The sequence below is a fragment of the Pholcus phalangioides genome, unplaced genomic scaffold (assembly GCF_987345545.1).
Source record: "Pholcus phalangioides strain wild (caught in Gottingen) unplaced genomic scaffold, Ppha-v1.0 ptg000015l_1, whole genome shotgun sequence".
Taxonomy (NCBI): Eukaryota; Metazoa; Arthropoda; class Arachnida; order Araneae; family Pholcidae; genus Pholcus; species Pholcus phalangioides.
In genome coordinates, this window is record NW_028301608.1 from 62,727,314 (window position 1) to 62,750,388 (window position 23,075).

At 35.8% G+C, this 23,075-nt stretch overlaps 1 protein-coding gene across 1 annotated transcript in view; it reads right to left on the reverse strand.

Moving 5' to 3' along the window:
• Positions 1-3,348: 3,348 nt before the first annotated feature.
• LOC149076441 (uncharacterized) overlaps positions 3,349-23,075 on the reverse strand; it is a 41,612-nt gene continuing 21,885 nt past the window's right edge. The window contains exons 3-7 of the mRNA XM_089244008.1: positions 10,195-10,328; positions 9,713-9,809; positions 8,516-8,745; positions 6,914-7,034; positions 3,349-6,758 (exon numbers count right to left, since the gene is read on the reverse strand). Of these exons, the coding sequence (XP_089100134.1) occupies positions 6,521-6,758; positions 6,914-7,034; positions 8,516-8,745; positions 9,713-9,809; positions 10,195-10,328 (820 nt within the window). The 3' untranslated portion in view covers positions 3,349-6,520. The remainder of the gene's footprint in view (positions 6,759-6,913; positions 7,035-8,515; positions 8,746-9,712; positions 9,810-10,194; positions 10,329-23,075) is intronic.

The window sequence follows — 23,075 nt, forward strand, 5'->3', positions numbered from 1 at the left end:
AATTACAACAGATGATGCCACTATATAACTTAATAACACCCTATAGTTTTCCAATCAAATCAGAACTGCTATTATTCCTTTTTTTTGCGGCTTTTGACCAAAAAGGTTACTGGATTCTGAAACTTAGAAATAAACTTTCGAAATTTTCCAGAACTTTTAGAAATGACGGCATATGCGCCCTCAAACGTTTTGGAAACGTCATTTACATATTTTCACAACAGATGGTGCCTCTTTACCGATAAAGAACAGAAATTGTTTCCAAATCAAAAAGAGAGATGCATGTAATATGTATACAGGATTTTTCTTCGAGGTACGTTTTAATGGAGGACAGCCTGGGTTTCCTCGAGGGGTGTAAATATGAGTGGGGGGAGAGAAACCAAGTAAAGTAAATACACACTGGAACAGATTTTTGTCTCTTGGTGCGACTTATTTTTCAGGAAATAGAATCAGAACTCTCCGAAAATGAGGACAAAAGGGAGAAATTTCAAAAGCATGTGAGGACATTCCGAATGACATCAAAAATGAGGATATATACTCATAAACGACGTCGATATCCCCAGCAGTTTTGTTTTGGTTGGGAAACTGTTGCTGTTTTTCAGTATAATGGTGTGGTGACAATCTTGAATGGGCAGAAATTTGTAATGATACAAATTTAAAAAAAAAAGCCTTTTACTTTAAAATATTAGGTGGGGAACAAGTTCTTGCCAAAAATGTATCGTTTGGAAAAACGGATACAGAAAAAAAGCAAGAAATATATTTTCGAAAGAAAGTCATAGAAGATATCGGTGATCCCACTAGATAGACAATATGACCTTCCTGTGTGTCAGTGAGCATCTGGTGACCTTTTTCGCACTCTCACCGGTCAATTTCCAGGTACCAGTATCCTATTGTTGTGGCACTTACAGTGGACTCTCCTTAGACGAAATTTATCGCGGTTGCAGCCCTGAAAGCACTAAGTTTGGGTTTTCAGTGGAACAAAGTAATGTGATGAATTTTAGATTTTTCAACAGACATTTTACACGTTCCGCGTTACACCTAAAAGTTGCAAACAATGAACAAAATTTCGCGTGCTACTAGAACACACTTTAACGTTTACAGAACGGTCGCGAGTATGCAAACTAGACAGTAAATACGATTACTGCATGGGGCGTTATGCATCTGTTTTATTTTACTCATACATCTTTTGACAAAGGTTCAACTGCTAAGGATCCCCATAAATCCATCAACAGCATTTCTTACAGTCACAGGACATATTATGAACCTAACCCCATGGTCCCCTACAAAGGTGGGGCTGACAGGGCGATCGATTCTCGTCATTTTCTGTTTTCTCACGCTATAAATTCATCATAAAGGTCCCGTGAAAGTCTAGTCTGGGGGCTCATAAAATATCTGAGCCTAAGGGCACTGCTCCTAAAAGTAGAAAGCTAATTCCCCCCTCATTTTTGGGCTTTCATATTACGTCTCAACACATTCTCCGATGTTAATAAAGGACCCTCTCCCTGGCAGTGCATCACATGGACTATTTGGCACTTTCTACCACATAAAACTGATATATAAATGTACTTTTCTTTTGTTTGTGACTTTTCAGTTCAACAAGTTGTTCTCAATTTGCCTTTGTGCATCGCATTTGAAGTTTGTTGGTAATTTCGTAATTTCGTAGTTCGACTGTTTCTGTTTGATCCAATCAAATTAATTTTTAGCGTTTTAGTTTGTTTTATTTTTGTTTTGACTGTGATGATGGCTGACTGATGATGATGATGACAACAAGAAAGTTCTTTATAAGAGATGTGTGCTCTCTAAATATTAAAAAAAAGAAGAAAAGAAACCAAATATTAATGCCGTGATTGTGGTGTTGGTTTATGCTCGTCTATCTTTCTCTCTCTCTCAATGTTTTGGAATATATGACATACAAACTGAATACTAGAGCGAAACTTCGAAAACATTTTTTATTTTTCATCTTATAATTAGTAAGTAAAAAATATTCTATTTGCATGTCATTTTAAAATTCAATGCATCGTTTTCAACATGAATTACCGAGAAATGGTACCTGACTGCAACATGAATTACCAAAGTGGTCGGCTGAAGTTGGTTTTCCACGGGGGGGGGGGGGGGTGTAGGCGGGGTGCATGTGTGGTGTAGCAGTAGTAGGTAGGGCCTCCAAAAAATTGCTCGGGGATCCATGATGTTCTTAATTCTTAAGTCAGCCACCTCGTTGGGCAATTTGCCTGTTGTGGCGTTGTATTTGTATAAATATTTTCCTGCATTCATTTTGAACTTGAACAACTCATGCTGTCATCATTTAATTAAGAACTCAATATTTCTATTGAGAATTCTATATAATTTGTAATTACTTTTACTATTTTTTTAATGACGATTTTAAATGTACGGCAAATAACATGGTAAACTCAGTTTTGATGTTTCATAAAAAATTCAATCAAAAATTATTAAATTAATAATTGATTAAGTATTTTAATAGCTTCAAACGTCCAAGAAAAGGGAAAAAGGACGTACATCTCCAAAAAAAAAACGTAATGGGGGGTACCGCGGGTAGCACTCGGAGAAATTAATCAGAAAGTTGACTGAAGTTAACAAGCATCTCTAAGTTGAGCTCCGCTAGTCGATACATGCACGTAGCACGAATCTTACGTTATAGCGTCCACATACTGACTACTAAACCACACATGTACCTCGCCCATATTCCTCTGCGGAATTTCTAACGAATTGGTACATGTTGGGATGTGCATGTCTGTGTTATGAACCTAACGTGAAGCTTGTTTCTGTGTAATGCTTGTTATAGTGCCGCCATCTACCACATATTTTTAAAACTATGAGTGAATTCTATGAGGCGAGACTTTTACTGAGGAGATCGGCTTGCATTCGCTCCTCGAAGTTGGGAACCACAGAAAACCAACTACAGCCGATCACTACTCCGGCGACGGTGGGGTCCACATGAGGACTGGGTGTCAGTGCGCAACTGCTATGAAAAATCGTCTCAAAGCAGCTGTTAATAGTGCATAAAAGTGACTTTGACAGGAAAACTGGAGAACCCCCCCCCCCGCCTCCCCACAGAGTATAACTATTACTTTTGGATACTTTTAGCCAGGACAACCTGTATATTGGAAGAATATTTCCGATTCATGAAAAAATCCACAAGGCCATATAAAAGAAGAATTCGTTCTAAGACACAACAGATTTCTTTCTAGTTTTTCCATTGAAAATCGTTCATATTTCCGCCTGTATAATAATAAAATGAAACATGCAGGGAGTATATTACCAGGACAGATCATACGGATCTCTTGGGAATACGTGAGGATCACGTTATTAATTTAAAGAAAATTAAACAACGAATACGACGGCATAAGAGCCTCTTTAATCATCCATTTTATTTTCACAGATTACAACAGCAAATTAAATACAATATACGGTTATAAACAACCGGCTATAATTGTGTGTGTGCACTGTAAAATGAATTTAATTGAATAAAATACATCAGTATATCAATTAATTCTGGAATTCATTAATTTCACTGAAATAATAATTCACATATCTTGTTAGTATAAATCTTTTCTATTTCGATAACATCGAAATTCCGAGAATGGTCATGAGAAGAAAAATTAAACATTCCATATTTGATGTTAATTGATGGTTAATACCAGACTGACAATGCGATAACAACTTCTTAGTGAGTTTTTAAAATAAATACATTTTCAGTTGTTCGTGATTGATTTAAAAATGGTCTTTTGGTTTGATTTTGTATAATTTTAAAGCATCGTCCGAAATATGATGGATGTCATGGTGGTGTTTCGTTTAGGCCACACGAATAGAAATTAATATTTTTCACACATCCAATGAAAGATCGTCATGTATCCTTCATAAGCTGTGGCCTTTCAAATACCATTGTACCAAATACTGTGAAAATATAATCATAAAGAAAATATTATAAATCAAAACAATTGAAATTCGTGGTTGTTACCAATGAAGCCAACGAGACCAAAACTTTCTCCGAGGAGAGTTTGAAGGAAAAAGACGCGTATATATATACAGTCAAACCTCGTTAATGAGTCACTCTTGGGAGAGCAAAAATACGACTTAGTAAACGGAGCGACTCGTTAAGCGGAGTAAGTCATAGCTGTGGCAATTCCAATTGGGAGTTCCAAAAAGTGATCCGGTAAGCGGAGTGACGTGTTAACCGGGTGACGCACTAACGAGGTTTGACTGTATATAGTACTACTCTTCTCTTTCTTTAACTTAATTAAAAATTTCACCCACAATGAATAAGTATATAACCAACACATGTTCTCTTCAATATGGTACATACTGTGTGCAAGTGCAATCAATCAATTCAATACAGTCGACGTTCTATATAACGACCCCACGTTATAGCGACCATTCCATTACACCGGAGGGGGGGGGGGATTTTCAACCTTTATTGGGTCGCGAACACTGCCTATTTCCATCATCAAACGAAGACAACTCTTACGGCAATTTTGACATAAGTAAGTTTGTATAATTTTGATCCCCTGATGCAATTTTCACAGAGTGTTTAATTGAGCCTTTGATCAAGTGCTCGTGAGCACGAAATCGGACACGAGCATGCAACATCATGGTGCTCGTGAGCAACAGATTGAAGATAGCTCAATTACAATGACCATTAAGATAAGCCGCAAATGTTTTCATATAACGCCTATTCTACATGTGTTACTTATATTTTTCGGACCAACCTATATAACGTTCGTTTTTGACAGGACGAGGAGGAGGGGTCGTTATAACGAGCCTTGACTGTACTTGAAAATTTATCCATTCAATCAGTAACTGATAGAATTTAAGGCACGAAGATAGCTACTTTTCTTAATGCCCTAATTGATCCGTCATTTAAAAGGCTTCTTAAATTCGAAGCTTCTGATGAATCTTGATGACTACTAACATATCAAAATGGACTTGATTATAGGTCACAGGGAAAACAACATCTTCATTTAATATGTGTATCATATTTACATAAGTTCAATCTTTTAACAACTAAAAACAACAACAAAGCTAATAAAAAAATAGGACAAAAAAAAAACAATATTACGAATAAAAAACAACTCGACAAAAATCTTGTAACTACTCCCATCATTACAACTGAAAAATCTGTTTTGACATAGAGTAGAAGTAAAAGGAACAGAGGACAAATAACATTCTGATTTAACCAGTGAGGATTAGGTATCTTTTTTTTTTCTTCGGAACGTTTGGACCTAAACAATATTCAGTACTTTGGGTTATTAATAGATGATTAGGTAATATAATTAAGGTCGAACTTTTTTTAATACTGTATTTGTTACGTTCTCATCTGTAGGTGAAATCAGCTCGATAAATTGGCATTAGCAGTGTCTGGGGACTAATTATGCAAATTGCATCATTAGATGGTTTCGGAAAAACATTTATGAAAAATCTTATGACACCAACGGTTCGCTAGCTGTCTTGAGAATCATTTACGTTGAATGGCACGAACAGACATTTACATTATCAATGCATTTCTGCACAATTTTGCATAATTCAAACCTGATTTCATTTTAATTCAGTGCCTTTTAATTTTTTCAATGATCTAGTTTTTCCTTAATTTGACCATTAATTTAATTTTCTTTAATTTGATCATTAATTCAATTTTTCTTAATTTTTTTAATTTTCTTTCTTCAAAGTAATTAAATTAATTTCATAAAATCTCGTTCCCCATACTCAGTTAAGTAGAAAAACACTCTCATCAAGTCATCACATAACTACGAAGCAATGCATTCAGCTTTATATCAACATGAGAAATAAAACACTGGATTAATTACGTATTTTAGACACGCATTATTAGTAATCATCAATTATCAAGCTGAAACGTGAATCTATCACGTATAGTTTATGAATTTAAACTGTTACTATCAAGTTTACGAAGCCCTAAATTTAGAGAGATAAATTTGGTAATGTTTTAACTCTAAATGGTCAAGACAGCCAGTAGTATAATGGCAATTTCTTTTTGCGAGGTTATTAGTAAGAAAAAGTACGAAGCGCATAATTCCAGAAACCTCTTCAAACTTCCAATGTACTTTATGCTTTCTTTTAAGTTTTTACAAATATCCCTGCTAGTGGTGCTACTGTTCATAGTTTCACATCATAATTACAATCTACACGGATATCTACGTAGTGTAACAACATTCCTAAAAAAGAAAGTACCAAAAAAAAGCAAAAGCCTTTCACTATGGATTTACTGACTTTCATGAAAGTGAAGAAAGTTATCTCAGAATGAAAAATTTTACTCTTTGCTTAAAAATTACAGGTTTCACTTTAATTTTTCTCGATTTTTACGTTTTACATCGACATGGCTCCCTATTTATTTTAACTGTTCGGTTGTTTTTTTTCTCCTACACGGATGGCATCCGAAAGCAGAAGCGCTTAACGTAACACGCACACATACAGTAGGAAGAGGAAATTACAGTCATAATAGATGAAGACATATAAGGGTAAACACAATGATTTTCACAGTGATGTTCGTCAATTACATGACAGCACTGAACCTAGAAGACATCGAAGAAGCCACGAGTCCAATAGCTAGAAGTACGCTGGTAACGGTCAAAAATGTCGATCCAGAGCACGTTGATTCATCATAATCGTCGCAGTCGAGATCAAGACTTGATTTGACCGCCTCTATTGCTTTCTTAGCTTCCCTTGTGCCAATATCTCCGCATTTTTCTTTGATGTGGTCCAATACGCAGTTACTAAATGTCACGTATCCACTGCAAAAAAATAGTTGAATTTGCAGTTCAAAACATATATTTTTTCCAAATACTGTATATAGCTATATATTTCACAAGATCTCTTCTGATAGAGTCCGTGTGTCGGACTCCGTCTATCAAGAGCGAAATATAGAACACGGTAAAGATGGACTCACCAACAAATTTTTTCTTTCCTTGCATCGTCATCAAGAGCATCTCTGGCAGTTTCTTTAACGCTGTTGAACTCAATGCGGCAACTTCTGACAGATTTTTCGATGTCAAATGCGCAAGCACCAACTATAAATTAAAAGATAAATAAATAAGCTCGATAATGTAATGATTCTTACCGAATTTCGAACCTATATTTAACAATAACGATAGATTAAGGTTTTTCATGACTTTTATTGTATGAAAATATAGAACTACTTACTGCTTTTTGCTGTTGATATTAATAACGTTATTTTTTCAATAATAGAAAGATTCTAGGGACTTAATCGTAAGTAACAAAATATTTTTTTGGTGGTTTTGTTTTCGACGACTTTATAGGGTGACTCCCCGACCAACAAACGTTCGACTTACAAACTGTTCCAGCTAGAATAAAAAGATCCAGCACTTTTGTTGAATTATAGATTGGACCCCCCCCCCCCCATATTTAGCAAAAATGGGAACGGGGGTTCAACAGAAATGCTTATGCTTCACTTCTTTTCATTTCCTATCCAAAAAAATCGAAATGGCATGAAATTGGTGTGATTTCGACTTACGGGACGATGATCGGAACGGACCTTGTTCGTAAGTTAGAAAAAAGCTGTGTACATATTCTTGAATCGTGTTGTGTGCAAACTAATTGCTTACCACACTACAAGTTTTTAATGTGAATCTTTCTTGAATTTCCAGATTGCGAGGAAAGCTCTAGAATTTATCACTAGGTGTTAGCGTTTTAATTAGTCTCATCGTGAAGAACGTACTTATATTACTATATCATCTTATCACTTCCTGCATGACTCTGTCTACATTATTTCACCAGTTGTTCAATTTTATGTATTTTTCCCTGTGTTCAACATTTCAGTAAAATATGTATCTCTTTTGCTCCAGGGCATCCCAAAATTATTCAGAGCAGAAAAATTATCGTAAATGGCTGCTGCGTATATGTTAACAATACGTAGGATGTTAAAGTGTTCATTACTTCTGAACGGATAGACATAGAGAGAAGGAGTAAAAAGAGATCCCAGTATAATAAATTGGTCATTTCCATAACGAGAGAGTAATAAAAACTCCTCTGGTGGAGGATTCTCGAACTTTTTTTTCCTTGTTATTTTGACAGCTAAACAAGCTTTGAACAAGATTAACTTCTCTGCGCGGATCTCAGTACGTTTCACGTCAGAGGCGGTGCAACTTTTTAACTCCGGATTATTTTTTAACATAATCGCCGTAAAATTTTTATTGCTTAGAGTAGACATATATAACATAACTTTTTTTTTACAATTTTAGAATTGAAATTGAAAAAGATATAAATTATTTTCAGAGAGCTGCGCACAAATTTCAATTTTTTTTTTAAATTTGAATACCGCGAATAGAGCCTTGGCATTCAAATTTCTGAACCGGCTTGAAAAGTTAAAACTGAAATCAGTAAAATTTTGCTATATATAGTATATATAAATGTTGTATGTGCTTACTGCATTTCCTATGTAACAGGCCTGATTATTATACCAGGGTGGGCAATAAAGTACGAGACATGTTAAGTCTTTCTTGCGTTGAAAAAATATCACATTCATACTCACGAGAAGAAAGTGAATCGGAATACATGAGCTCGTTGGGATCGGTTTCGCCAGTGGTATCAGAAGCTCGGCGAGCTTCGAACGATGAACTCGTTCTTCGATCAGTCCTCGGACATCTCCAGGACTTCTGCTGGCCCCTGTCCATCATGTAGACACCCATGAGCCTCTGGTCATCCGTATTGCAGTCTTCTTGAATGGCTGACGAAGCGCAGGAACGGAAGTTTAAGTAGGACCTGTAGATAATACGAGCGTTATAATGATGTCATGTTCAAGAAATCCCATTCATGTGATTTAGCATCGATTGGTATATTTTTGAGTGTGAAACACACACACACATAAAGCATTCCAAGCAAGCCAACGAATTCACAATATATGGCCAGAATGTTGATAGAAATTCGATGTTTCCATAAAGTTTCAGTAAAGTTTCTGCCTCCTTGAAATGAAAATTCACAAACTTTGATTTTATCTCGGAAGGATTGTGACCCATCTCACCAAAATAGTCACTTAAATAGTATAGCTTGACATTTGATAAAAATAAAAGCTTCCGCAGATGTCACTTTGTGTTTGCACCACTGGCAGATGCAACTAATGACCAGCATGTGTGACGTTACAATGATGCACGTCATTGTTAGAGCTCCTGGAAATCCCAGTCTGGCTAATATGCCCTATTTGTGCGAAGTGTGGCGTTAATATTACCACTGCAGTCAATAGCTGTTCCCTATGCCGTTTTTTTTTTCAACGAATAGATGTCACTTTGAATAGCAAACTGGAGTTTTACTACTATTAAGAGGGAGGGCAATGAGTCCTTTAGGTACATTCCAAGTGCCTTAGCCATTGTCTATACCAGTTTTTCAGACTCTGTTAATGTACAGAGTACATACACACTGTACATTAATGTGAACATTGCACGCGTTATATTAATAGTCTTACTGTCTGAAAAAATGGTACAACGGGATTTTTTTTTGTTGTTGAAAAAATACTTTTTTTTTTTCACTTTAGTCAGCAAATACTGTATTTCAACAATATTAATTCTGACAGTTCCACGACTTATGATCGACAGGCTATTGAACTAGATCCCCCAGGTTCCCATCACTTGCGCTGTTTCGAATATTCCCGATGGATGGGTGCATGAAGGATGTGACATATAATAGAACTAAATATCTTTTATTGAAAGATTGAAAATTTTTCAAAGACCCGTACCTGCAGGACTCAGTATCAACAGATCGGCCTCCAGAAGTGAGTCGGTTTTCGCATCGCCTCAGTCGTTCGGTCTGATAACATGATTTCGTCCACCAATCTGCGAAAAAATTCGGAATTTAACCATGAATTCGGATGCATTTTTCTCCCATCAGAAAATTTATGAAAATCTCAGTTTTTGAGCATATCAAATAGCTCTGTATGGTAATATAATCAGATTATTTGGCAATAAATTATAATCATTGTTTCATATAGTGTGATACGTTCAGCTTATTTTTCAATGAATTATAATTTATATTGTTAACCACCCTATATTATCACCATCTACAATTATAGGACTGTTTTACATGATACAAACAATATTTCTTTGATTTAATGATTATTTAAAAGAGTGTGAGGGTGTGTGAATAATCTCTCTGTAAACTCTTTGTAAAACTTCGGTATTTTAATAATGTAATGAATTTTTTTAACACTCTAATAACTACTTTTGAATTTCTCGCAAAATCCTTCCAGGAATCTCCAGGCTTTGAGGATGATGTCGCTGTTACTGTCTTGGTCTTCACGCCTCATGCACATGGAAGTTTGCCATTGCATGCAGTCGAAGTTCTGACGGATCCGCCTAAAAAAATCGATTAAGTAAAAACTCTGATAATTGGGTTGATGAAACGAGGTTCATTGAATTTTTTATGATCATCTTTACATACAATCTTGCATGCATCTTTACATCAATTAACATGATGAAAATAAAACATTATGCACAAAATTCTAAATAATGAGATGAGAAGTTTAAAGTTATACACCGGTTGTTACTAAAGCTAAAAAATCACATTATATAAATGATTAGATTTTCGGGGCTGTCGTCAATAAAAAGATTTTCTTGGGGTGAAGGGCCGTCTTAGGTATTATTTTTTTCTCAACGTTTCGCCAACGCTAGTGATCAGCATTCTCAGGAAGTATTCTAGTCTAGCGTTAGGCAGTGCCGTCTTAACGCATGGGCCCACCCGGGCACGGCCCGGGGGCCTCAAGAGAAGAAGGGCCTCACAAAAATGAGATTCCGTTGCAATTTTCTAGAATTCACCTGGTAGGGCCTCAGAAAAACCACTTGGGCCCGGGAGCCAATGATGCTCTTAAGACGGCCCTGGCGTTAGGATAACATTGAGAAGAAAATGTGATCTCTTACTGATGACTGGGCTGTTACACGTTACACATGGGTCCACCATTTTTGAAAAGTAAACAATCGAATTAATAGACTGGCGCTAACTGCGAGGTAAGAATCTCAGACACATCGGCGTTTCACCAAAAAAACTCAACTCTATTTTCCTTCACGTTATTTAAAATGAACATTATCAATCTGTCATTGCCGTCATTTTTCCCCCCAGCTTATCCGTAATCTCGTAGATACAGTTCTGTATGATCCATGAAAAAGTAAGGAAAAATAAATTGACAGAGATGATTAATGTTTATTTCATGAAAGAAAAGTCTAGAAAAAACTCGAAGCAATCGCATCAAGCAAATGCAAACTCCAAGCAAGCAGTATATATAATTATTAGTATCAACTATAATAATAACTTCATTAGGGAGAGGACTTTTGGTGTTAGTTGTGTGTCAATTCAGCTAAGTCACATCAAATATGTAGGAAGAGATGATGTAACTATAAAATGAGTCATATACTACTTTGAATTGATAATATTACCTACTACTATACCACAGTTGTTTAGCGTCATGACGTTGAATACTAATTAATATGCACAACGGAGATAAGACCTTCAAGATAAATTAAAGAAAACAATAGAGATAAAAGACGTCATGTAACGAAACTTTCGTATTCCGCGAGTGTCTTAAATGAACATCTTAATTGGCCTTCAGCGCCATCTATTTCAAATCTCAGAATAACCATTAGGACGCTGCGTGGATAGGATTGTGAAAAATAACTGTAGAAAACGGCTATCTATTTGTGAGTAATATTGCGGTTTCGGGGACAGAAAAAAAGAGAAGAAAAGTTTCAAACTTTATAGGTCCTGTATCTTTAGAAATTTGAAAGCGACAGAGACAATAATTATTATTACTATTATTCAGTATAATTTTGAGTGTGTTTCCGCTCATTCATAGCAGATACTGTGTTCTATTGTGATTCAGATAATGTCGCCAAAAGGAGAGTGAAAGAAAGGAAAAAACCCTGATATGATTTAATTATTAATTTTTCTGTTTTTATTTATTTATTTACTTTCTTTTCATGTTCATCATTAAAAAAAGAAAAGGCAATTTCAAAACCGAAGACAATAATAGAACGTCCGTTTCCTGTCTTTAAATTACACTCGTTACATTCACTTAACCGACCAATGAAGTTACTCACTCACAGATGTATAGGAATAGAAAAAAAACTAGATGTCATTCCGACGGATGACGTGCCCGATGACGCTCATTTCAAAGTGTTCGGCACAGTACTGACAAATATAAAGAATTAAGCCCATCAAGTTTTATTTCTGCATCACGTGACTAGAATTCCCTAGAAAATAATCATAGCACACTGTTATATAGAATTGGGTTGAACGCTCAGTGATTACGGTGTGGGTGAATAGACGTTATTTACGTTTCACATGATCGTTACCATTTTCGTCCGGTGACGTCATAACAGCATGTGTTGGAATGTTTGCTTACTGGTGACGTCACTGGATACCAGGCTCGGATCCAGGGTATTATATTGGGGGGGGGGGCACTAAATTGTGTGTGTGTGGGGGGGGGGGGTACTTATTATGCATTAATTGTAAATGGTCACCGCTGTCCAGTAAAATAAGGCACAAACACATTTTTTTATCGGGCTGTTTGACCCACCCCCAACCAGGATACTAGCCATTACAGCAGTGTTTCCTCAAAGTGGGCAATATCACTCTCTACGGGGAGGGGGGGGGGGTGGAATGGTCTGAGGGGAGCGGTAAACTCTACAGGTGTAGCATAGATTCCTATGGGTTGTCTTGAGTTTTGAGCGAGGTAATGGAGAGAACAATCAGTTTGGGAAACACTGAACATTCTCTCCAAAACGTTACGCGAAGAATTCAACTAAAAACTATCAACCTCACAACTTTTCATCTCTGCTATTTATTTCTTCTACCAGGTATCCAGAGTTAAATAACTGATAGCTTTTCCCATTGCCCACACCTGCCAATATTTGAAGTTGTTAACAGAATCTCTTTCCCAGGCTAGCAGAAATGCAGTTAAAAGCTATAATAGTTATCCATTTATAGTTCTCACTAAATTGATAGTATCGTCATAGTGTGTGTCCAGGTTTTCTTTTCTTTCAAATGGCACAGAGCCCTGATTCATAGAACACTGAAACAGTTTACTATCATTCTATCTTTGAATATGTGGCTGTGATGGAATCATTGTGGAAGCCAACTATGCGTTTAATGTAACTTTCCTATACATATGTGTTTGGCTATTGTTTAGAAAAAGCCTTTTTCTAAAGACATGCAATAAATGAATGTGATAAATAAACTACCCTAATGAATGATATTTTCAAATGTAAGGTAATTTGCTATAGAAAGATTTTTTCAAAGAGAAGACTGGCTGGCATTTGTGCCTCAAAACACAGAAATATTGTCGAGGTTGTCTATCGTCAATTGCGCGCTTGAAGCTTCTCAATAAATTATGAGCAGAGCAGCAGAGAAGGACATGCTAAAATATTCCATCATCCATAGGTGCCGGAACCTAGGGTCCAATAATTTCTGATGAAAAAAACAATGCAATGCTCTCTCTTGCGTACGCGCTTGAATCCCGTATATACGGGACAACCACCAACTTTCACACACACAGCCCCCCCCCCCCTCCTCCCAATGTTTTCTTCATGTCGGCGCCTCTGCCATCATCCATTCTACTGTCTTTCAAGTCATGGTGATGATGATACTATACATAGCAGTTCTTGCCCTGGCCGAAAAAAATTACCACGTTCCTTTAAAGTGAGGGTCTCAGATGGCTGTTCAATATTTTGAAGCCTTTATTTTTGAACGTTAAAAATAAGTTGAGATACAAATTGTTTTACTGAAAGTGTCCGAAAAAGGTGAAAATTTTCATGACTGATTCTAAAATTAAAGTGAAGTATGAAAAATAATCAACAAAAAGGTAAAAATCAATCTCTATAGTAGTTTTACTCCTATAAAAAATAAAAAGTTTTCAAACGGCCCTTAATCCAAAAACTGTCAGCCAGTAAAATTTGCAGCTTTCTTTGTGATACTAAAAGAAGTTTACTCTGCAACAGTTTTTTTTTCTTCATTGAGGGGATTTAATTTGAACAATCGAATTTTTCTTTATTAGGGGGTCGTTTAAGAATTATATTTTATCCCCCCCCCCACCACCACCAATCTTTATTTCACAACAATGAAACTGTCACAACAGAAATTCTGTCTTTTAATCCCCTTTTCATATTTTACTTTCATTTTAGAGTAATTCATAAAATTTTTATTTTTTCGGACACTGAAAAATACTCTGAATGCCTTATGTTATGTTTATCAATAGAGCCGGGAATTTCAAGCAAAATGTCATAAAGGATTTTTTTTGCCTTTTCAAACTTTTTTGTAAAAACGCATTTTTCGTGCTATAATGCCTATTTTAAGATTGTTTCAAGTTTATTCGTGAATTTCAGAGGTCATATTCAGTACAACTTGGATATTTTGAGCATTGAGAATTTCAAAAGAATTGCTCTTTTGGAATCTCCAATTCTTAGTATTAATTATTATCAGAAAGCTAACCACCCCTCCTCTACCCCCATTGGGGGTGGTAGTCCATTTCGGTAAGATATTCACCAAAGGATGTTTAGAGATGTCGCGAGTTCCTTACCCGGTTCAGCTTTGTCAGAAACTTGCCTGACACGGGGGTACAACAGAAATGGCGACATGACCACAAGAAAAAGATTGCTACCGCAGGGAGGGGTTAGTGCACCAACCTCTCGGTGAGTATAAAAAAATAAAACAGTGTCACTCTCGGAATTGGCAATAAATTGAAGGTTTCGGTCTTTTTAGCCCTCGTGTGTAGAAAATGACCGTGGTGCGGTAAAAATGATCAAATGATCCAGTCTCATTTAAAGGCGAATAGATGTAAGTGACTGAGAGTTAGAAAACTTGTTGCAGCCATGCATTAACTTTACTTTGGCAGAATGGTGTTAGACTTGAATGTTTTTATTTCAGGTGAACACAGCCCATATATGAAAAAAAAATTAGAAGCTTGTTTCTCCCAGGCCTTACATACATGTCTTACTCATGCATTGAATATATATAGCTGACCGAAACGACTGTTCCAAGCGATCATCAGTTGTTGTCATGACTCACACGGGGAGCGGAATTAGCTGACCCTGGATATGTTGCTTTGATTATTTTTACACTATAACGCACTACTACTTTACCACACAACAACTCCGGTCATGTATCACCATACGCCAATTTCCAACCAGTGGAGTTGGGTGAGAAATGAAGGTGCCATCTATCGATGGTTGTCCCAGGATCGGTAGGTAAAGAACTTTGCCCGAGTGGCATGATGCTCGTCTACCATCGTGAAGGTTGTTGTCAGGGTCCCGGGTTCGAACCCAAGGGAGGATATTGATAAGATATTTTCCCTAACGAACTCGAGGCGACCACCGATAGACAGTGTCTTCACTTCCAACCCATCTCACTAATGGCAGTAAATTGCAATATAGCGAATGGCCAGAGTTGGTGTTTGGTGAAGTAGTAGGTAAAGAACTTTGCTGATGTTCTTTCCTGGATTTGAACCCGTGGACCTTGATAGTAACCTTCGTAGTGGAAGACGAGCATCTTACCACCGCACCACTTGGGCGCACTACATCGCACTGCACTGTACCGCTATTCATTTCAGGTACGTATTCAGTTTATTCGATTAAATTGACAAAAGCTACTCTCAGAGGTGTGTGACAGGTACGACAACACCGAGCCCCACACTTGAAGGAGTTCCGCATACGTGACAATATGTGTGAAAAAAGGTGAATTTTTTTACAACAATAAAACAAGATAACTGTTTTTCAGCTATAATTATGATGAATATTCCAGATAATACAACAAATAAAGGAGAATTATTTTGTAATTCGAAGCAGCCCCCATGATCATTTTCTCTACGGGCTCCGCGTCTGATAACGATGGTCCTAGAATCGAACTAATTCTGACGAGGGGAGGGGAACCACAAACACTTTATTTTTGGCATGAAATCAATTTATAATAACTACATTATTATCCATATTAAACTATAATTGAAACAGTGGACGAAGCAAGTGCAACCAATGTTTTAGCCGATTTTCAGACAGTTAATAGCTTTGCATTTAGTTATTTTTCCTTTCTTCGTTAAAAAATAAATGCCCTTTTTTAGCGCCTATTTTAAGCATTTTTAATGTCTTTTTGCTTGCCTATTTTGCCCATTCCAAGTGCCTAAACTTCCGGATTCTATTTATGAATAAGGCTTTCTTCAATGCTTCTCTTTTCCAATTCAAGGTCCTTAGAAATACCTTTTCCTTTGTCTAATATCACTAATGTCTCCGACATCTCAAAAAAGTCGTTTCCACCAATTTCTAAGAGAAGAGAAGCACTGCAACTATGCTTCTCTGTACTGTCATGAAATAAACCGATTAGATTTTTTTTCTTTCTTTTCTGTAAGATTATTGAATTTGACATACACACAGTTCTTTTTCTTCGATAGAAACGCAGTGATTTGTCTTTGAGCAAAAGAAGTTGAATAGTGACAGATCGACATTAGCAAGTACTGGTTAGTGGCGTTGAAAGGAAAGGGAACTTCACTATAGCGTCTGTCGGTATTTCGAAATCATTCAAGAAAGAAATAACTCCAGGACTTGACAGGTGAATACAACCGAATGTGAAATGGCGACTCCCCATCGAACAGAAGTTTTTCTGTTTTTTCTTTTTAGATATTTTGCAGGGTTTCCTCGAGGATATATCAGTAAAGATTCATAATTCATATTTTATGATCCAGTATGATGCTTGTATTTTTGTATCTTGAAATAGATTGCAGGTCAAAAAATTATCTAAATACAGCGTTAAACTGTCTTTTGACTCGTGAATGTAAAAGAAAAAGGTTATTATATATATTAAATCCAATATAAAAACAGAACATGAAGTTGAAAAAATTTGTGCACTCAATACGTATGCGGAGACTGGACTCCAGCTTTAAAAAAATCAGAGCATGGGACACTTCTTTGTTACTGATTTGTTAACTTGAAATGTAGATGGCAGCAATGTTCACTATATATATATACGGTGTGTTTTTTTTCACTGTGTGCGTGTGTGTGTTTTGCGTGGTATGGCAATGCTCACTATACACCAGCCTCCGGAGTACCTTTCCTGGATTTGGGTGGCTAATACCTACCTAAGTGGTAGGTATTCTAGGTACTCTGGTATTCCTATTGACTTAGGAATACCAAGGCTAAACGGCTGGCTCGTGCCCACAGGTATGCTCGAAAGTCTGGACTTACAGTTTAGGCAAGAAGAACCTATGGGAAATACTGGTATTTAATTCAGATCTGACCTCTGACTTTATGCTCGTTTCGTCTTGCCAGATCTGTATCGGCAGGATTTGGAACGTCTGGTCTACAAGAAAGTGATCCGTATGACTCTAACGGGATAGGTCGGGGGTACCGCTGAGCTCGTGAAAAGTTTTCCTCATTGATTGCCCCCCTTGTTTTAAACACTACATTATGATATTTCATACATGTTGTATCTGCAGCTTCTACCGACCCCGCATTCCCTTACATCGCCCCTTCCCTAGGATGATATTGTCCTCTTTGGGAAACACCAATCTTATGTTCAGGGGATTTTTACGTGCACAGGAACATTTTCTCTGCTTGCACAGCTTAGAGAAAATAATGGATGAAACGTTAACTAACATGCACAATCGTGTGTCAAAAAATTATATCAAAATTCTTTGGCTACAACCAGATGCCATCACTACGGTAATTATACTATTATCAAAGTAAACTACCTATATTTGTTTTACTTACTTTAGATTTTCTTTCGAAAAAAAATGTAATACAAATATAATATTACTAGCTATAATACCCGGTGCTGCCCGGGTTTTCTTTAATTTCTGGGAGGATTGAAAAAGTGACAAACCATTTTAAAGGCATATAAACTATTATAACATTACATATACTGACAGCATTAAAGAAGTGACAAGTCAATCAGAGCAAGCGTGACCAACTCCTTCACATAAATTGTAAAATGTGTGACGCCATAAACATTACACAAATCAAATATGATTGTGGGCAGTGAATATGACATTAACATAGCAAATTTGTTAACTTTGCGACTTACTTGCAAGAGAGTTGATGTTTAAAATTACCAGCCTACGTAGATTCAAACCTCATTTGATGAAGTGCCAGAGATTTGTCAACAACTCTCTGGGAAAACATTAACATTACGCGGAACAAGCGAACCCTAACCTTAACTGCCCTTAAATTAAAGCCCAATGCTTACATATGCTTTTCTATTCTATAATTTAAGCCAAGACCCCGAGACATAGATTAATTGACCCGAGAATCACCAGACACTGAGAAGGCGTCTCTCGTCCTCAGCCAAACATCTCTCCCTCCCGTATCAACGCATGTATGTAGGGTCCAAAATTGTTTTCACAGCAAATATCTGTGCAACCATTGGTTTTAGAAACATACTTTCAATTACAAAATTTTTTTCTAATGACATGCGGTTACTTAAAATCTCAAAATTTGTTTGAGGGGGTCGTATACATAACAAAATAAAGATGTTAACATTTCTTTATACACAAACTGTATAAAGTTTTATACAGTCCCCCGTGTGCTAAAACTTCCAATTATTGAAATGTAGGAAAGTCTCTCTGGAAAGTCATTAGCAAAAAAATTTCATATTTTTATACGTAATATTTATCGAGATAATAAATGTATATATATCACTACGGCAACTTATATCTCCATTGGAAAATTTTCATCGGCTAAAAGCTGCCATTTTTAGGGACTGCACACAAATGAAACGAACTCAACCATTTTATTTTTTTTATTTAAAATTATATTTTTTGACAACTACAGAGTTTTTATAACGTTGAATTTAATTTACGTTTCACGATTTGTGGACCACATCCGCAATAATTGGCGACAAATGCGGAAAACTTCAAAGTCAAATACAGTAGGACCTCTCAAATCCGGACACCCATAATTCGGATACTTCGGTCGAATTTTTTTTTTCCCCTAGCCGGAGACTGGTGTTTATTCTTTTTCCAAATTCCGTTCTGACTTTTTGTATTTTACATTGGAACATTTTCTAGCTTTTTTGTACCACATTTCCCAGATGTATTATTGATGTCCACTGCGGTTTTCGCGCTTCTTGAGAAATTGAAAAAAAAAACAAAGTGTCTCAATGTTATTGGTCAGAAAATCAACTTGGTGATCAAAAAATAACTTTTTTTTCTTCATTAAATTTCTTCGTGCTGTACAGTTAACCTCGGAGTTTTAGAATTTTTCCAGTGCTGTGTTTTCTGTAATTATCTGAGTGAATTTCCAAACATGCCGAAAACCTCAAGGGATATGGCAGATATAAGCCGCTAATGGCAACAGTAGGCCTACGCGCTTTAAGTATATACACTGTATATGTGTAAGAAAGCTTAACATTTGAGGAAAAAGCGGGAACGGGAACACCAGTACTAATGTTGTGCGAAGGGTATGGAATCGGGAGATCTCTACTTCTTATGATCTTCAGAAACAAAAAAAATTTTTTTGCGTTTTTTTTTCGAGCCATGGCTACAAAAATATTTAAAGAATAAGTAAAAGGACCCCCCTCCCCCCATGAATAACTAGTAACATATGGTAATTAGAAATTATGATTTAAAATATTATATGTTACTATACGCTTATATATTGCTTTATTAATTTTTTTCAAAGGACAATATGATTCAAAGTGCTCAAAGAGTTATATTATTGCTTCAAGTACGAAACTTGAGAAATGAAAAAAGCGGATTCGTAATGCTGAAGCTTCTCTAATCCGGAATCACCTAGGTTCCGAAGAGTCCGGAATGGAGAGGTATTACTGAACCTCCGTTAATACAGTCGATCCCGCTTATAATGTTCCCACCTAGAACATTTTACCGCTTAGTACGAGTTATTTTTGTGGTCTCAACATTAACTAATTTTCATAAATAGTTCTCGTTTAAAAAGTTTACCCACTTACGACGTTTTTTCATAATGTTTTTTTTTTTGGAAAACGTTATTAAGTGGGATCCACTGTATTGCATTTAAAAATATGATTTTTTTTTTTTTTTGTAAATGACTTCTCAGAGCCACATTTACATTTCACTAATTGGAAGTTTTAGTGCACCGGGTTTACATAAAAATTTAATTTTTCCACTTCTTTATGTATACGACTACGACTCCTCAGAAAATTTCAAACATTTTGAGTCACCGCACGTCATTTGAATTCCCCCCCCCCCTTGTAATTGAAAGGAAAGTATGTTTCTCTGAAGTCAATGGTTGCAGAGATGGTTCCGCTGTGAAAACAATTTGGGGACAGCCTGTATAACTAATCTTCCGGAAACAAATCCCTCGTACCCTTAAGTAGAGATCCAACTCTTCGGTTTCTACTCTAATAGAAACTTCAATTTCGCAGTTAGTGCTTGCGAGTATAGGCTTTAACGTTACCGAGACATTACCTTAATAGGGTTACGCGTGAGTTATATGTAAAGGCTATATAAGGAAAATCGGAAAAGCAATGCCCGACTCTTCTAATGGACCTTTTTTTTCTGCGCGAGGGCAGAGAATTCTTTATTTATTCATTTATTTTCTAATGCAGTTTCTCTTCTCAGAGTCACATGGAAACGAAGATCAAGGAATTTACGGCATATACATTATGTTTTATTTGTGCATCAATCGCGAATACGTTTGCTTCTGCCTATCATATAAAATTTATTAGAATAACTATTATTCGTAAATAACTGATGCATGGGCCTTCAGCGCAAGTCACGCGTGTTCCTCGAAGCTTTTTGCAGTAGCCCGCCCATGAAAAGTCTTACTAAGTTACAGAAATGCTGCAAAACTCAATGAAAAATGTATTCTGGAATTGGTGAAAGAAGTAATTTCAAATTTACTTTCAGAAAATATTTCAGAATTGATAAGAAATGATTTCATAATTATTGAAAGAAATGATTTCATAATTATTGAAAGAAATGATTTCATAATTATTGAAAGAAATGATTAAATAATTACTGAAGGAAAGAATGATTAAATAATTACTGAAGGAAAGAATGATTAAATAATTACTGAAGGAAAGAATGATTAAATAATTACTGAAGGAAAGAATGATTAAATAATTACTGAAGGAAAGAATGATTAAATAATTACTGAAGGAAAGAATGATTAAATAATTACTGAAGGAAAGAATGATTTCATAATTACTGAAAGAAATAGCTTTAGAACAAATGAGATTAATAATTCTAAAATTAATGTAAATTAATATTCGATGAAAAAATAATTTCAGAAGCGATGAAAATTTTCGTATCAAAAAAAAATAAAAACAATTTCAGAGTTAATGAAAATTCATGTTCTATGAAAAGATAATTTCAGAATTAGGTAAAATTGATATTTAAGGAAAAATTAATTTCGAATCAATGAAAATTCATATTCATTTGAAAAAACAGAATACAGGTGAAAAAAATGACCTCAAAATAAATAAAATTATGTAATAATATAGTCTCTTGTTTGACTTCGAACTCTTGGAGCCTCGTTGGGTTTCGTTAAAACGGGTAATCTAATGTGTAAATCTAGATACAGCAGTATGACTTGTTGGCCTTCGGGCTTCATAGAATTTTTTTTAATATCTGAAATATTGCAGACTTCTGAACTACGATATGAATATTTACATGTAAAAAAAAAATTGCGATGTGTCGTAATAATAATACAGTAAAACTCTTCTAAACGGACACCCCCTCAGATGCGGTCACTCCTCTTTTACGGCCAAATCATAATTTCCAGTTGTATAATAGAAGTATGTATTTCAAATCCCTGATTAATTGTCACCCCCCCCCCTCTTTTACGGACGAAATTTTTTGTCCCGTCGGTATCCGCAAAAGAGAGGTTTTACTGTATTTCAACGTAAATCAAAACAATTTTTCAATTTAAAAACCTACGAATCAAAATAGTTAAAACGGTCCGTTTTTTTAAACAAAAATTAGTACACACACAGTAGTTCTCTTTCATAATTTTTTATTCCAACCACAGTGTATTCACAATATGGTACTCTCTGAATACATTCTAATTAATAATTAAATTTTTATCCTCATCAATTACAGTGAAAATTTTTTTTTGTTCTAAGAGACTCACAGCCAATACAATCAGTGAATATGAATGTATATTGTTGCGGTGAATGTGGTAAATAGGTAACTATGCATAATTCCCAGTCGCCTCGGTAGCACCCGAGTGGCGCAGTGGTAAAGATGCTCGCCTTACACTATGAAGGTTACCGTCAGGGTCCGTTGGTTCGAATCTGGGCATTGGATGTCCGAAAGTTCTTTACCTATTGATCCGATAGATGGTGCTTTCATTTGCGATATGTGACCAAAGTTGCTGTGCGGTAAAGTAGTCGTCTGGGTAACTTTGATAGGTTTTTCACTTCTAATGGTGATTATGCATATTACCCAAGAGTCACTGGTAAATTTAATAAATGCTAAAAACTTATCACTTTTACCGGTGATTATAAATAATACGTAAGTGTAGTTTGTTATGGTTAAGTTACAGCGAAGGTTGTAAGAAATTTATTATATGTAGGGGTACACAATCGTAAAATTTTTTAAATAGGAGTTCGTTATATAGAGGTTGTGGAATTCGTTAAATAGGAGTTCGTTATATAGAGGTTGTGGAATTCGTTAAATAGGAGTTCGTTATATAGAGGTTGTGGAATTCGTTAAATAGGAGTTCGTTAAATAGGAGTTCGTTATTATGGGGTGGGGGTCTGATTGTACACCCACGCACAATTAATTTGTAAAAATTTTCATTAAATCAAAGATTTGGTTAAATGACAGATCGTTATATCGGGGTATGATAATAAAATTTGTCAAATAGGAGTTCATTATATCGGGGTGCAATCGTGAAATCTTTTAAATAAGAGTTCGTTGTATCGAGGTCCGATTTCCGAATTCGTCAAATAGGAATTAATTATGAGTTATTTCTGGGGTGTTTGAATAAGTTCGTTAAATCGGAGCTCATTATATCCGGTTAAGACTGGCTCACAAGTACGGTCATTCTAAATAATAAATCTCATCATGGTAATGGGATCGTTTTATCATATTTACGAATACGAAATGGTGATTACGCATAATAACCAGCAAATGTGATGATCTACTAATA